The sequence below is a fragment of the Botrytis porri genome (genome assembly GCF_014898465.1).
Source record: "Botrytis porri strain MUCL 3234 chromosome Unknown BPOR_007, whole genome shotgun sequence".
NCBI classification, from domain to species: domain Eukaryota; kingdom Fungi; phylum Ascomycota; class Leotiomycetes; order Helotiales; family Sclerotiniaceae; genus Botrytis; species Botrytis porri.
This window is the reverse complement of record NW_024066081.1, coordinates 2,019,498-2,032,681: the sequence shown is the minus strand read 5'-3', so window position 1 is coordinate 2,032,681 and position 13,184 is coordinate 2,019,498. Positions and strand designations below refer to the sequence as shown.

Genomic DNA, 13,184 nt, shown 5'->3' with positions numbered 1-13,184 from the left:
TTTTAAAATATGGGATCTTTATGAGTCATCAAGTAAGAAAATGATAAATTGTGAATCAAGAAATCATTTGAGTGTATTTTTTGGGCCTATGATGAAATACATTGTGTGAAGAGTATAACTATATACATATATATAGCTAATAAGGTGGCACCTAGGCAGGATGTACAGAAGTGCATCCAGTGAATCAGGATGATGGAATTATTCAAGCATGTGCATTTTTTAAGGGGAGGTGTGTCTTCCTTGTCGCCACTAGTCGTCAGATAAGAACGATTGGTGACGGAATTATCATGTACGAAGGAGCGATAGTGAACCTGGAAAAGAGGTTGATGTTGATATGGATAAGTTGAGCTGGGTTGTGAGAGAGGTGTACTTGGAAGAATGGGAAAAAGGATGGGAATCAATCAAACCAAATCAGATTAGTAATATTCATCAGGTATTTCTATAAAACGTATTTACCAAGCCATATTACTTGAATTAAGAATAAGAGTACGATGCAATACCGGTAAGAGGGCGATACCACTAAAACACTAGGTAGGTACCTAACTAGGTCTACAGATATTAGGGCGAGAATCCAAAGTAAAATCCAATTCCCACTTTTTAGTGCGTTTGTAATTATTCCCCGTTTGTCATGCACTGCGAATGATATACCGGTATGTGACTGCTTCTCCATCATCATATACTTCGTAGGAAGTTCCATCATTTTCGCCTGAATATCAAGGTTTCCATGACCCCTCACGTGCCTCACGTATCATAAAATCTGGGGTCAATCAACCAATCCACCCATCTATCAATCCATGACGATCCCTTATCGATAACACTAAAACCACTTAAATTCCTTAAATTCCTTAAATGCCTCTAATGCCTCATAATTCCTCATAATTTACCATAGCTTAGATCCATTCGTACGACCAATCTCGCCAATCCCAATGGATTACCATACATATTTCCAGTAGTTTTGCCTACCTAACCCAGTACCTGATAAGCACCCAAGTACCTAGTACCGCTTCTGCTTCAACTTTTGACTCTAACCACACCCGTACCAACCCCTCCTCTCCACTCTTCTACCACCTGCTCTCCCTCACTCTCTCTCTCACACACTTTCAACATCAACATCAACATCAACATCATCTTCAAAGACTCTCGACTCTATTTAAAGAAAGAAAAAACACACAACAAAACTCGGTCGTCAACTGTGACTTTCTTTGGACATAGAGAGAAAACACATATTGAAACATTTGGCTGGCCATTTGCACTACGTCTACCAATATCAACCCATTTCAATCTCACCCTCCGAAGGATCCACCGCCAACGAATACAGATAGCCTCGTCCTTGCGTTTCACCATCCCCAACCTGAATAACGTCGTACAATCAATTTCATATTTAATTTCCACAATTCCCAAACACTCGATCACTTTCCAGAGAGCTCGTACAGACTGTGAGAAGTCTTGACAGCTCAAAATCCACAGGATGTCTCATCAAGGTATGAAAATGATGCATTTCATCTTGCTTCTCCACTTTCGATCGTTCATCTATTCTTAAGGCTACAGCTATGCGTCATATTGCTTCTTCCTCGTCTCCTCAAATATCTGCCGAGTTTTATACTCAGAGTACTCTCGATATCATTTTATGCAGATTCCATTTCACTATTTGTTCCTTTCGTGAAGATTTGTACTAAACCTTCCACAGTGAACATTCACATACGCCACAAACCAGTCGAATCAGAGGAGGACTTCCTATCTTGCAGCGAGAGATTAATCAATCTCGACCCAACACGAACAGTGTTGCAAATAGGCAGAGCTTCAAAGAGTCCTAGCAAAGGTCTCTTCGGTGCTATTGACAATGCGTGGTTCGATAGCCCGGTAATGTCTCGAAGTCATGCCGAAATCATCTATAACCCTTTGGACAATGTAAGAATACTCTATGCTTACCTATTGTTGGTAGGCTTGTGTTGACTTCTTCTAGGTTGTCCAAATTCGAGACTTAGGTTCAATGCATGGTACTTTTTTAAATGGAGAAAAGTTGGGAGAAGAAGCCAAACCTCTAAACTCAAATGATCAAGTTGTCTTCGGTATTGGTGTGAGACGTGGTATGGATCTGTTCCAACCATGTCATTTCGAGGTCAACTATGAAGTAATTCCATGGAAGTGAGTATCACTTACACCGTTTTCTTATAGCAAACACTAACCTCACTATTACAGGAGACCTAATACCTACACTGTATCCGACTCCTCCGACGACGAAGACGAAGAAGATGAAGGTTGCCATTTCAATGACACAGAAATGTTTGAAGGCGCTTCCAGTCCGGCTGATACATCTATCGAAATGACTCGCTCTAGCCCTACTACATCTAAGACTGTTGTTGCTATCGACCTGACTGTGGACGATACTCCAAGCCCTAGATTGAAGCCGACTAAGCCTTCTTGCATTCCGACTGACGAAAGAACTGAGGAAGACGAGTACACTCCCAAGCCACCAGTCTTAGATAGTATCGCAGGAGATTCTCACCATGGTGTAGGACCAAAGACAAATCCACAGCAAAAAGTTGACCAGCCTCGAAAGGCGTCTTTCAAATACACTTTCAATTACGATAGCAATGACGACGAAGACGAAGATATGCTTTCGACACAATCTGATCCTGATGATTCTGATAGGGAAAACTCATCCGAATTGGAAGGTTTCAGGGATTTTGAGGATTTACCTTCTCATGATGATGTCATTGGTGAAGACGATAGCGAAGATGAATCAATGTCCGAAGCATCGGAGGAATCAGAGGTTCATGTTCTGCTAACTGAAAGTCGTGGAGCACTTGATGAGATTCCATCTTCATATCCTTCGTTAGATTCGGATTCATCGCGTGCATCATCTCCTGCTCTTGAGGCCACCCTCGCTTCGATGGTTTCACAGACCATCAACTCTCGAATCCCGTTTGACAATAATGCGGGTATTCCTGAATCTCATGTTAGAACTCAGATTCATACTTCTGAAGAGGTTATCGCGCTCAACGAACAAAACAACGATGGTGAAGATGAAGTCGATGACGATGATCGAAGTGTTGGACTTTCGGAAGCTGCTAATGAAGGTCTACAAACATTATACAAAGACGGTTTACTCAAGAAAGAACCAGGCACCAACCCTACCCGTCTTTCCGCTAGCTATACACCTTACGCTGAAATCTCTTCCAAGTCCGGTCTCGAGAGCTACTATGCTACTTGCACTCCTGCCTACGATGCTCCTTCACCTTACGACTTCTATAAGCCTCACATAAACCGTTCTTCGATCCCTGCTCGCCAAAATGGAAATTCTCACAACGACTATTATTCTCTCATCAAACCAAGATCACCATTTTTTTCTTATTACGGTCGAGAGACTAGTCCTTCTTCAGTGGCAATGGCCAGACCACCTTACCAGGAAAATTATATCGATCAAAGTCCCGAAACATTATCTGTCAAAACCCTGGGTGATAAAACTGGCAAGCACGCTTTTTTTGAAGCCAGAGAAGAAAACAAAGTACAATTCCAAGCTCATGTTGATGAGGAAGAGACTCAAGTAACCCAATGCTCACCATTCTCAATGGCAACAAGATCAAGCCGGGCTACCAAATTCGCAAAACCCTTGGCTAAATTCGTACAACCTATACTACCCATCAAATATCACGGCAATGGTATCGATCATGGTTTTGTAATTAACGATCGCCCGGTTTCTAACATTGAGCCATCTCAAGACCGTCCTTCAATTCATCCATATTACTTCAGTTCAGACGCCTCATCAAGAGCTGTTGAGAGTCCAGTCGTAGAAAAACATCCTATTAGATCTGGCCTAAGTATTGACGACATCATTGATAGCTCTTCAGTGGGCATGAAGAGAAAGGCGGATGAGATTTCCCACGATGAATTAATTAAAAACGAGGTTCGAGATTGGGTTTCTGGTGTCCACGACTCTACAAAGCCCCAAGCTGCTATGGTCACACAAGAAGAAACTACTGGCCCTGAATCTTCAGTACATACAACTCATACCATCCATCACGCCCAGGAGGTTCAATCAGATGTGCAACTGGCCACAACTAATGCTGCGACCCAACAAAACAAGCTTGCAGTCTTGGCTAGCACTACTACAACTGATCCTGAACAACGACCAGTTAAGAGAATCAAGATGAGAAAGTTTGTCGAGGCTGTAGGATACTTTGCACTCGGAGGAGCTGCTGTTGGTGCTGGTTTATTTTCGGCACTTGTAGCAACAGCTCCAGAATTCGTTTAAGCTCAGTAAGGAACAACAATCTGAGCCGAATTTACAATGATTGTTACTCTTACAACATAACAGCAATTTATCGAGAAATTGTGAAGCGGAGAGATAATGGGAATGGGAATAGGTATCGGGGAAATGGTGAAATGGAGGATATTATACCATGGTATTGACGAAAGAAGCACTGGGTGCATTTCTTATTCTACCTGAATTGCGATTGGTTAATGTTTCTGAGTATTGACAAAGAATATATGCCGCGTTTTGAACGTTGCGTGGCTGGCGTTTGAGGGACTAACGTGCTGACTGTCAATTTGTTTACGAGGATAGTGGGATGGATGAATTTGGTTGCGATGGATAAACGGTTTCTTTGGTTGATTGTGGGATGAAGGGGAGTTTTTCATATCACAACATACAATAGGTACTATGGCCTTTCTCATCTGTTTTTTGTTCATTGGCTTTGGTTTTGGTTTTTACAATGGTGCGGATGGATAGGGAGTAGTTGGGATTTAGTTGAGGCAACCATTAGCCGGGTAGTTATGAAACATAAATATGCTGAGATACTAAAATATGCTTAGTAAATACAAAAAAAAAATAGAAAACTTGTAAAGCGTTGATGAAATGTGATTGTGGTGTATGATTTTCCGTTGAGTGTTTGGATGGGTGTCACAGTGGTATGTGATGTAGAATGTGTTAAATGTCTTTCTGATTCATGGAATGGATATTGGATTCAATATCGGGAAGAAACTTTACTTATTCAAGACTGGGAATGGAACTAAATGAGTGATTTTGAGGAGGTGTTTGTGGGTATTTGGACGTGGTTAGAAGGGGAATTCGGAATAGTGATAGTGGGAGTAAGATGATGGAGTAGGATTTGAGAGAAAAGTGATAGGTAATGGAATAGAATAGGATAACATGGGATGAGATGGGATGGGAGTGGGGAGAAGAGAGTGATGGGTGAGATAGGGAGGGAGTAGAATGGGATGGGATGGGTCGAATGATATAAGAGTGATAAGAGGAATAAAAGTAATGAGAGATGAGTAGTTGAGTTGAGATGGGATGGGATTGGGTGCGGATTTTGGGATGAGAGTAGGAAAAGGATGGAGGGGAATGGGATAGAAGGGAATGGGTTGGGTTGGATAGGATTAGTTGGATTGGACTGTTGATAGGTAGCTGGAGGTGGGTAATTGGAATGTAAGTTGGGTTTAGGTTGTGATGTTTGGTGGGTTGAAAGTTTGGGAATAGAGGTGGGGTGAGGGAGTGATGGATGGATGGATGGATGGATGGGTGAATAATGTGGTAATTGTAGGGGAGCATCTTAATTGATGTTTGTTAGTTGGGGATGGGATGGGATGAGATGTGATAGAATTCTGATATTGTATGGATGGGTTTAGGGATGGCGAGAGGGGGGAAGGGCAGTATATGTTTCTAATAGTGATAGAGAGGTAACTAGGGCTGTGGTAAGTGGTAAGTGGTTAGTGGTGAGAATGAGGATGAGGATAAGATTGAGCATTTTCAGGCGGCTATTGGCTATCCGAAAGTGAGAGTAAATCGTGGGGTTTGTAATCTTACAAGATGAGGACGGGGAGCGGGAATGTATGAAGAGGATGTATGGAAACTGAAAAGGGTGGTGGGTGGGAGGAACTAGGTGCTTGAGTTATTGAATTGGGCTTTTGGGGGGGGTTAATGTTAATATTGATGTTGATGCGTATTAATAAATGATATTTAGGGGATAAGTCTTAGGGGGGTGTAGACTGAGAGATTGAGAATGGAACGGAATGGAAGGGGTGGGATGGGATTGAAAGATGGATTTGTGTTTTGTTTTCTCTGGAAATTCTGATCTGTGTCTAGGGGATGAGAAGAAGATTGTGGAAGGGGATGGGGATGGCGATGAGAAGGGAGATTGTGGAGAACGTGAAATCTAGGGCGGTTTTGACGAGGATAATAATGATCGTGGGTTTAGGGGATCAATGCTGGATTTATCTAATGTGGTGAGAGAAATGGTTTTATGAATAGATTATAGTATCAAGTGAGATGATAGTATAGATATATATATATATATATATAACCTGCATTAGTGGTTGTTATTGCAAAGAGAGATGTGAAATGAAACAGGAAGCCAGATGGTGTTTATGAAATTATATATCTATGAGTAACTACGTACTCAGGCTTCGAGACAAGAGAAGGTTCTGAGCATATCGAGGGATTTTGTTTGAGGGTTTGGAGTTTGGAAATTGCGAGAAATGAATGATAATATAGAGGTAAGAGACTATGAGATGGATGGCTTTACTTATTCTATCTATTTATTTCTCCGTTTTATTCATCTATTCTCATCTCGTGGAATTGAGTTATGTGAGTAATTAAATTGGTGAGTCACCAGCGGATGTGTGAACTGACGGGACACTTCTCTACTTTTATAATTTGTCATAAATGAATTGTTCAATCCTGAGTAAATTATTACAAATTTTTGCAAGATAATGAAACTAGTTTTGCAAGAGATGTTGTCAGATCATTTTGTACAGTGTTCTGTTAGTTCATATATCGACTTAAGAATCACTACACCATGCTCAAATTCAAATCCTAATCTTGCTTACTATATCACTCTTCCACATGTAAAAATAAAAATAAAAATTGGTGATTTAAATAAATAACTAAATGGATAGATGAAACAATACTCATAAATTCAATCGAATCTGATGAAGATGACGATCGCGGCTCGCTCGCTTATGAAAGGGGTACTGGGGTGGAGTGGGTCTGAGTTTTGGTTTTTATGAGTGATGAATTGTGAATGATTAAAGAAGGGAATGGGGAATGAGGAATGAGATTTATAGAAATCAAAGGAGGTGAATATGATAATGATGATAATGATGATAATGATGATAATGATGATAATGATGATAATGATGATAATGATGATAATGATGATAATCTATGAGAATCAGGATGTATAGCATAGATTTTATCTGCGTTTATTAGGAAATATAATATAATGATTCAATTTCGCACAGAGGGGCATGGGAATCGAAATCTGAAGAGACATGTCTAAGAAATATATTTGTGGTTTTTTTGTTTACATAACTATATATCTATCTATCTATACAAATTCATAGTCAGCGTAGCTTAGCTATAGATAGACTGAATCGATTAAGAATTTACTACTACCACTACTACTATACAAATCTTTTGTCTGAAAAAGAATTGAGTTAGTAGGTACAGATTTATATTTATAATTTAACTTGAGATTTAGTATCAACTACTATAGGATAGATAACTTATTTCATTTAAAGAAGGGGTAGTTGAATTGTATAGTCAGTCATACATAGAGTTATGATCTTAAATCTATTCTATCAAGTCCCGTAAGTTTATATGTAGATACCGATCTTTTTGCTTAAAGAGTACATTCATATATCTGTTCTTGCTTATTTGCAAGTAGGTAAGGAGGAAGATGTATAGAATTCCTGAGTTTAGAAGATTATCCGGTTGTGTTTTTCGAGATTCTATACTTATTAGATTACCCACTACATTTTAAGTCTTTGAATTTTAGCTAGAAGGTCGAAGGAGCGATGAGGACGTACAGCAAAGATTGTGATATAAAAGAGAAGGAGGAAGAGAAATGTTTGGAGGATGGGAAATTTTCAAGCTCAGTGAATGAGTATGGTACTATAAGAAAACCACTAAAGTATTTGAAATCCCCAGGGAATAATAGTCGCTAATGTCGATTTGACTACTATAACAGCAAATTACGTACAGCCCCAAGAAATCTCGATTCCGCGAAGGAGCAGAGAGAGTCAAAGAAAGACACTGAGAAGGCTAAAGATATCAACCTCGTTTCATTGCGCCACCAGAAGCAGATGTATAATCTATCGCCCAGGAGAAAGAGTTTAGAAAGAGGTATGATATGTTATCTTAATATTTTTGAGTATCTTAGGTATCTAACGACTAGCTTAAAGAGAAGTGTCTTTTTGTTGAGATATAATCTTTAGAGGATCTTTTGCATGAATATCAGAAGAATTGGATAGGTATAGTGGAGAGGATGGAGAGATACCGTTTGTTTTTGTTTGTATCGATGGGATAAAATTTTAAATGTAGTTATAATATTAGTTTCAAGGTGATAATTGAAATGTTTTAATGGTAGTATACTCGTAGGTGGAGATTATGATTTCCGAGGAAAACTGTGCGGTTGTGATTCTTTTGCGCTTTGTATTTTGAAAGATCTGATAGAGGAATTGAGAATATTCAAGATATCGAAAAGAGGGGGAGCAGGCCATGTCGATCTAGTGTTTTGAAATTCATGATGAGAAAGATTTGAAGGATGTTTGAAGATTTATCTAGATGTAATTTACACGATCCGAAATTGTTTTAGGCACATATATATATGTATGGAATGAAATCAATCACGATATTGAGAAGTTATAAAAGCCATTGATGGGAGAAACATAAAATTTCCAAGTTTTCCATCCCACACCCGTTAATCCACCCATCATATATTTCGTATCTACATTGCCATTTATACATATTCCAATCTATTTACAAGCATCTAATCCCGCCGGTTGCGATATAGGAATTTACCACTACACCGCATCCAGCTTCATCTAGGATCTAGGGGGATCCAACTCAGGGTTGGCCTCAGTGTCAATCCCAATGGTAATATATCCAATCATTCCCTTGGTGATATCTTCTCCATCAACTGCAACAATATCCATAACCGGATTGTTTCCATGTGCGAAACCACCGGTGTAGTAGTTATCCTCAGCATTGGTGGTGTGGTTGATTTGAGTATGGCTTACATAAGGTTCCTGGGCCATGATGGTCTCGGTAATAGTATCGTTGAAATAGAAATGACCGATAGAGTTTGAGTTTCCGGTTAAAACGGTACCATTGGAGTGGAGAACATAGTTGGTGAAAACTAGATTCTGCGTTAGCAAATGAATTCTGAGATTTGATACAAAATTCAGAAGTTTTGTAGGCGGCAAAGGAAATCTACCTTGAGCATGAATATGAATAGTTCTCTGAACATAGAACCCAGGGAAAACAGTCTTCATCTCCAACATTCCCTCACTCCAAACCTCAAAAATACATACACTTCAATCAACTATTTTCCCCTTCAAACCACCCAAAATTCCCATAAAAACAACTTTCATAAACAAACCCTAAGCAGCTCCATCCAAAAATCAACTTTTAATTCCCAAAATACTATTTTCTCAAATTACTATCCAATTTTCAAGTCGCGATATTCCCCCAAATCTCAACATTTTCTTAGCGAAAAAGTTGAAATCAACTTTTTTATTCTCATATTCAAACAAAAAAGTTCAAGCAAGCCAAAAAAAAAAAAGTTGAATTAAAACCACCATGGAAACCCCAGAAAAACAGAAATCAACTATTTCAGATATGCAACAAGAGAGTTCGAAAGGGTTGAGATCACGAGGTTGTACTGTTTGTGGTTGGTTCATGGGATGGGGGATTGTTTTTCCGAGAGCCGAAGTTGTGCCATGAGGTTAGGGTGTGGCACTGGAAGGACTGAGTGAAAAGACTGGAGGGGATGGTTTAAACAACTTTTTCTTCTTAACTTATGGATAGAGTGCAATTGATCTTTGATTGTGAGAAACTAGAAGTTTGAAAAGTGTTTGATGAATAGATTTTTTTGTTATGAAACGTTCTGAAAAGTTCTGAGAATTGAGATTGAATCTAGAAGTTTATTATACTTATCAGATATACATATAACCTTAATAAATACACCAAAAAAACAACTTTACATATATATAACAAAAACAACTATTAATCATACCATACTTAAAACAACGGAAATCTCAAACTTCAAGATTGAATTTCAAAATTATAATCTTACTATAAAAGAACCAACACTTTCTAACTTCTAAAAACAAAAGTAACTGTACATACATATGTATTTGAATAGTACAGATCAATCATCAATCCACCTTTCATAGTATATATACAATATACACAATAAGAACCACTAACTTACTCTTTTGTGATATACAATTATATATAATCTTAAGGTAATACTACCAATAATCCCGACATCTTGAACTTTCAAGGTCTTCGCAACGTGAATTTTTAAAATATCGCGAGTTGAGTAAAGATGGCTAGGAATAAGGTAGAGAGAAGAGGGAAAAGAAGTCTTTCCTCCTATTCCGCACTTGACCCGAGCAGAAAAACTATTACTCCCTCAGCACTGGGCAACCTCATCCTATCTTTCCATAGAGCCTATCTCCTACCCACAGCTTCACTACAACCATGCGTCCCCCTCTCTCTTCCAGCTACATCTTCCTTTTCCTTCCATTTCATATACACTCTGCATGTCTTCCTCACAAAACTCAATCCAATCTAATCCAATCCCTTCCAACTGCCCCTCACCGAGCTGAGCTGAGCCGAGCTGAATCGAATCCAATGCCAAACTTCCCTGATACATACATACACACATGCATATCACTTCACGGAACATCATCATCATCATCATCATCGTCACCATCATCCACACTCTCACTTCTACCCTCCATAAATCTCCCTCACAATACACTACCTTGCATAACATCATATCGCAGCCCCCTATTCCGATACAAGCTCTCATTTACCCATTTATTTATCCATACTCACCGTGTAACACACCGACAGCAGTCATCAACACTATCCCATCCCAACCCACCCCACAACCCAAATTCCACCCCCAAACTTTCAATTTCCCAAATCATCAAAACGGTCTAGACTCACCCCCCTCTCTTCCCTCAGAAAGCCGATTTCAATAAGTGGAGTTGTGGGGTAGTGGGGTGTTGAAAGAAAGAGATATAGAGACAGAAAACCAAAGAGAAAGTAAGCATGCAATAGACATACATGACTGCATACAATATGCACAACGAATGGCTGCACATCTATATTACCCATCTACGCATGTAAGAAAGCCATTTCGCGGTATATATAACCACAGTGTCTATTTCTGTAAGTAGATTGGTTGATTTATAAACCAATGGAGTGAGTATCAACGAATACATTCTGAGGGCTCTTTCGCTATCAAGGTGGTGTGATTTGATGCATGTGATATGGATATGTATAATTATGATGATACTTGGAAGCAAAGAAGAAGTAACGCAGGCAGTCAAGCTCATAATTTGACGTACATCATTATTCGAGGTTACGTTCGAGATACCGGTTATTTCGATTCGGTCAAATAGCTGACCGTTGGCACCTGAAACAATCGTCACCACGCATTTAATATGCGAAGTACTATAAGTATCCAGAAGGGACCTTGCAAGAACCGAGACACTTATCTATGTATGCATGTAGATCCTTGAATTTATCTTCAGAACTAAGGAATTCATGGATTCAGCATATATAATACCTCACGGCTACCTGCGTATACGGTGAAGAGCCCGACTGAAAGGATAGCGATGCTATGCACCAACTGTCCGTTTCAACTCACGCCACTGAGATTAGCTCATGCCCGAGTGGAGAAGTTGAATTAGACTTATCATATCTAATCATGAAGATACAAGTGATCTTGATCGGATGAAACACGAATCAGAAGGAAGGATGGGTAGAAGGAATGGAAACTTGCATCGATTGCTATCCGTTGGAGACCTCTACTTTCCGACGGGAAGAATCGATTGGTACTTGGACAGATGGTTCCATAGCCTCGGGAGGATGTACCTGGGCAGGATTATTCCGGCTTGGGAAAGTTGATTAAGTCGTCTTCCAAATGGAGGAACTAGCTGGGTAGTATTGCGGTTCGTATTGCGGATACGCACATATACGGTTCTGCCCGACTCCGGCGAACAAAATGGCGTTTTAATATGCAATTCATCCTCCAGCCCTGAGTAAAATGGTATGATAGATCATATCATATCTTATCAGTTGTGAGATTGTTCTGAGAAGAATTTGCAAATGCAGGGACCATACCGCGTGGGATCAAGAAATGGTGCATAGAAGCGGTGACATGCGATTTATCATGTTTCCATCGATGACGCACACCAGTCAAATGTGCAGGAAGTCGATAACCGTATGAAAATGCCTGTGGGTAGAGAGAATCTGCGGATAGATCAATGCGAAGATTAGAAACTAAAGTGCAGTGATTGACCCAGAATGAACTGATGTGGTGCAGAAATGCATGTTAGAGTGAAAGTTCATATTTCAAGTTTGAGATAGTTTGATCTTCTTGGCCTATTCGCTTGAGAGGGAAGAAAGCAAAAGTTATAATTGGGAAAGGAAACCCGAATGCCTCGCCGTCTCAATTACTTCTCACAGCTTGGTATTTTGCACAGAAACTTCGTGGCTAGCGCTCATTCGGCCGATCTAGAATAAGGCTCTTCCCAACTTCTCCAGGATTCGTTATTGTCATCACGACACTTGGCGTAACCCCCACTAGACGAGACTCCTCTCGTTACCAAACATCCTTGAAACACACATGATAACAACAATAATGATAATGAATAACATCCCCTACATACTTATGTAGATCATCCTATACATATGACATTTCGATTTGCGATATACACTCGATGGGAGTTAAATCGAATGTATGGAACTATCAATTGTTCGTTTTCGAGGGGCGGTTGCACAGCGTTTCGCACGCACGGCATAACTCGTTGCATATCAGCGAATAGAAGAATGACCAAGTCTGCCACTTATGTTGTAATCCCGAGTTACGGCTAAGTGCCTATTGTGTGTATGAAACCTCGAGGTCTCCGGGACGGTGTTGTATATGGTAAATAATAGGATTGGTCGAACTTACAGAATTCGCTCCAAAATCCATTATGAAAGGTAAGATTGATTGTTTTGAGAAGTAAAAGTCTAGTTTTGTGGTGGGGTATTTAGAAAGAGTGGGAGGTAATTCTTGGAACGGAGTACAAGGCACCACTACAATGTTAGATGAAACCGGTGGTTTGGAGCCAATTTATATGCATCAAAGACAAGGGACTACACATCGATGGCGCTT

The 13,184-nt window shown here is 39.8% G+C and overlaps 2 protein-coding genes across 2 annotated transcripts; one reads left to right on the top strand and one right to left on the bottom strand.

Moving 5' to 3' along the window:
- Window positions 1-1,468: 1,468 nt before the first annotated feature.
- Window positions 1,469-4,255, top strand: EAF01_005944 (uncharacterized protein; the record flags this gene model as incomplete). The annotated part of the gene is made up of 4 exons (XM_038914198.1): window positions 1,469-1,481; window positions 1,688-1,908; window positions 1,964-2,145; window positions 2,200-4,255. The coding sequence occupies 4 exons, from the start codon at window positions 1,469-1,471 to the stop codon at window positions 4,253-4,255; spliced, it is 2,472 nt and encodes an 823-aa protein (XP_038770647.1).
- Window positions 4,256-8,829: 4,574 nt separating this feature from the next.
- Window positions 8,830-9,288, bottom strand: EAF01_005943 (uncharacterized protein; the record flags this gene model as incomplete). The annotated part of the gene is made up of 2 exons (XM_038914197.1): window positions 8,830-9,143; window positions 9,222-9,288. 2 exons carry the CDS (start codon window positions 9,286-9,288, stop codon window positions 8,830-8,832), a joined length of 381 nt encoding a protein of 126 aa, XP_038770646.1.
- Window positions 9,289-13,184: the final 3,896 nt, after the last annotated feature.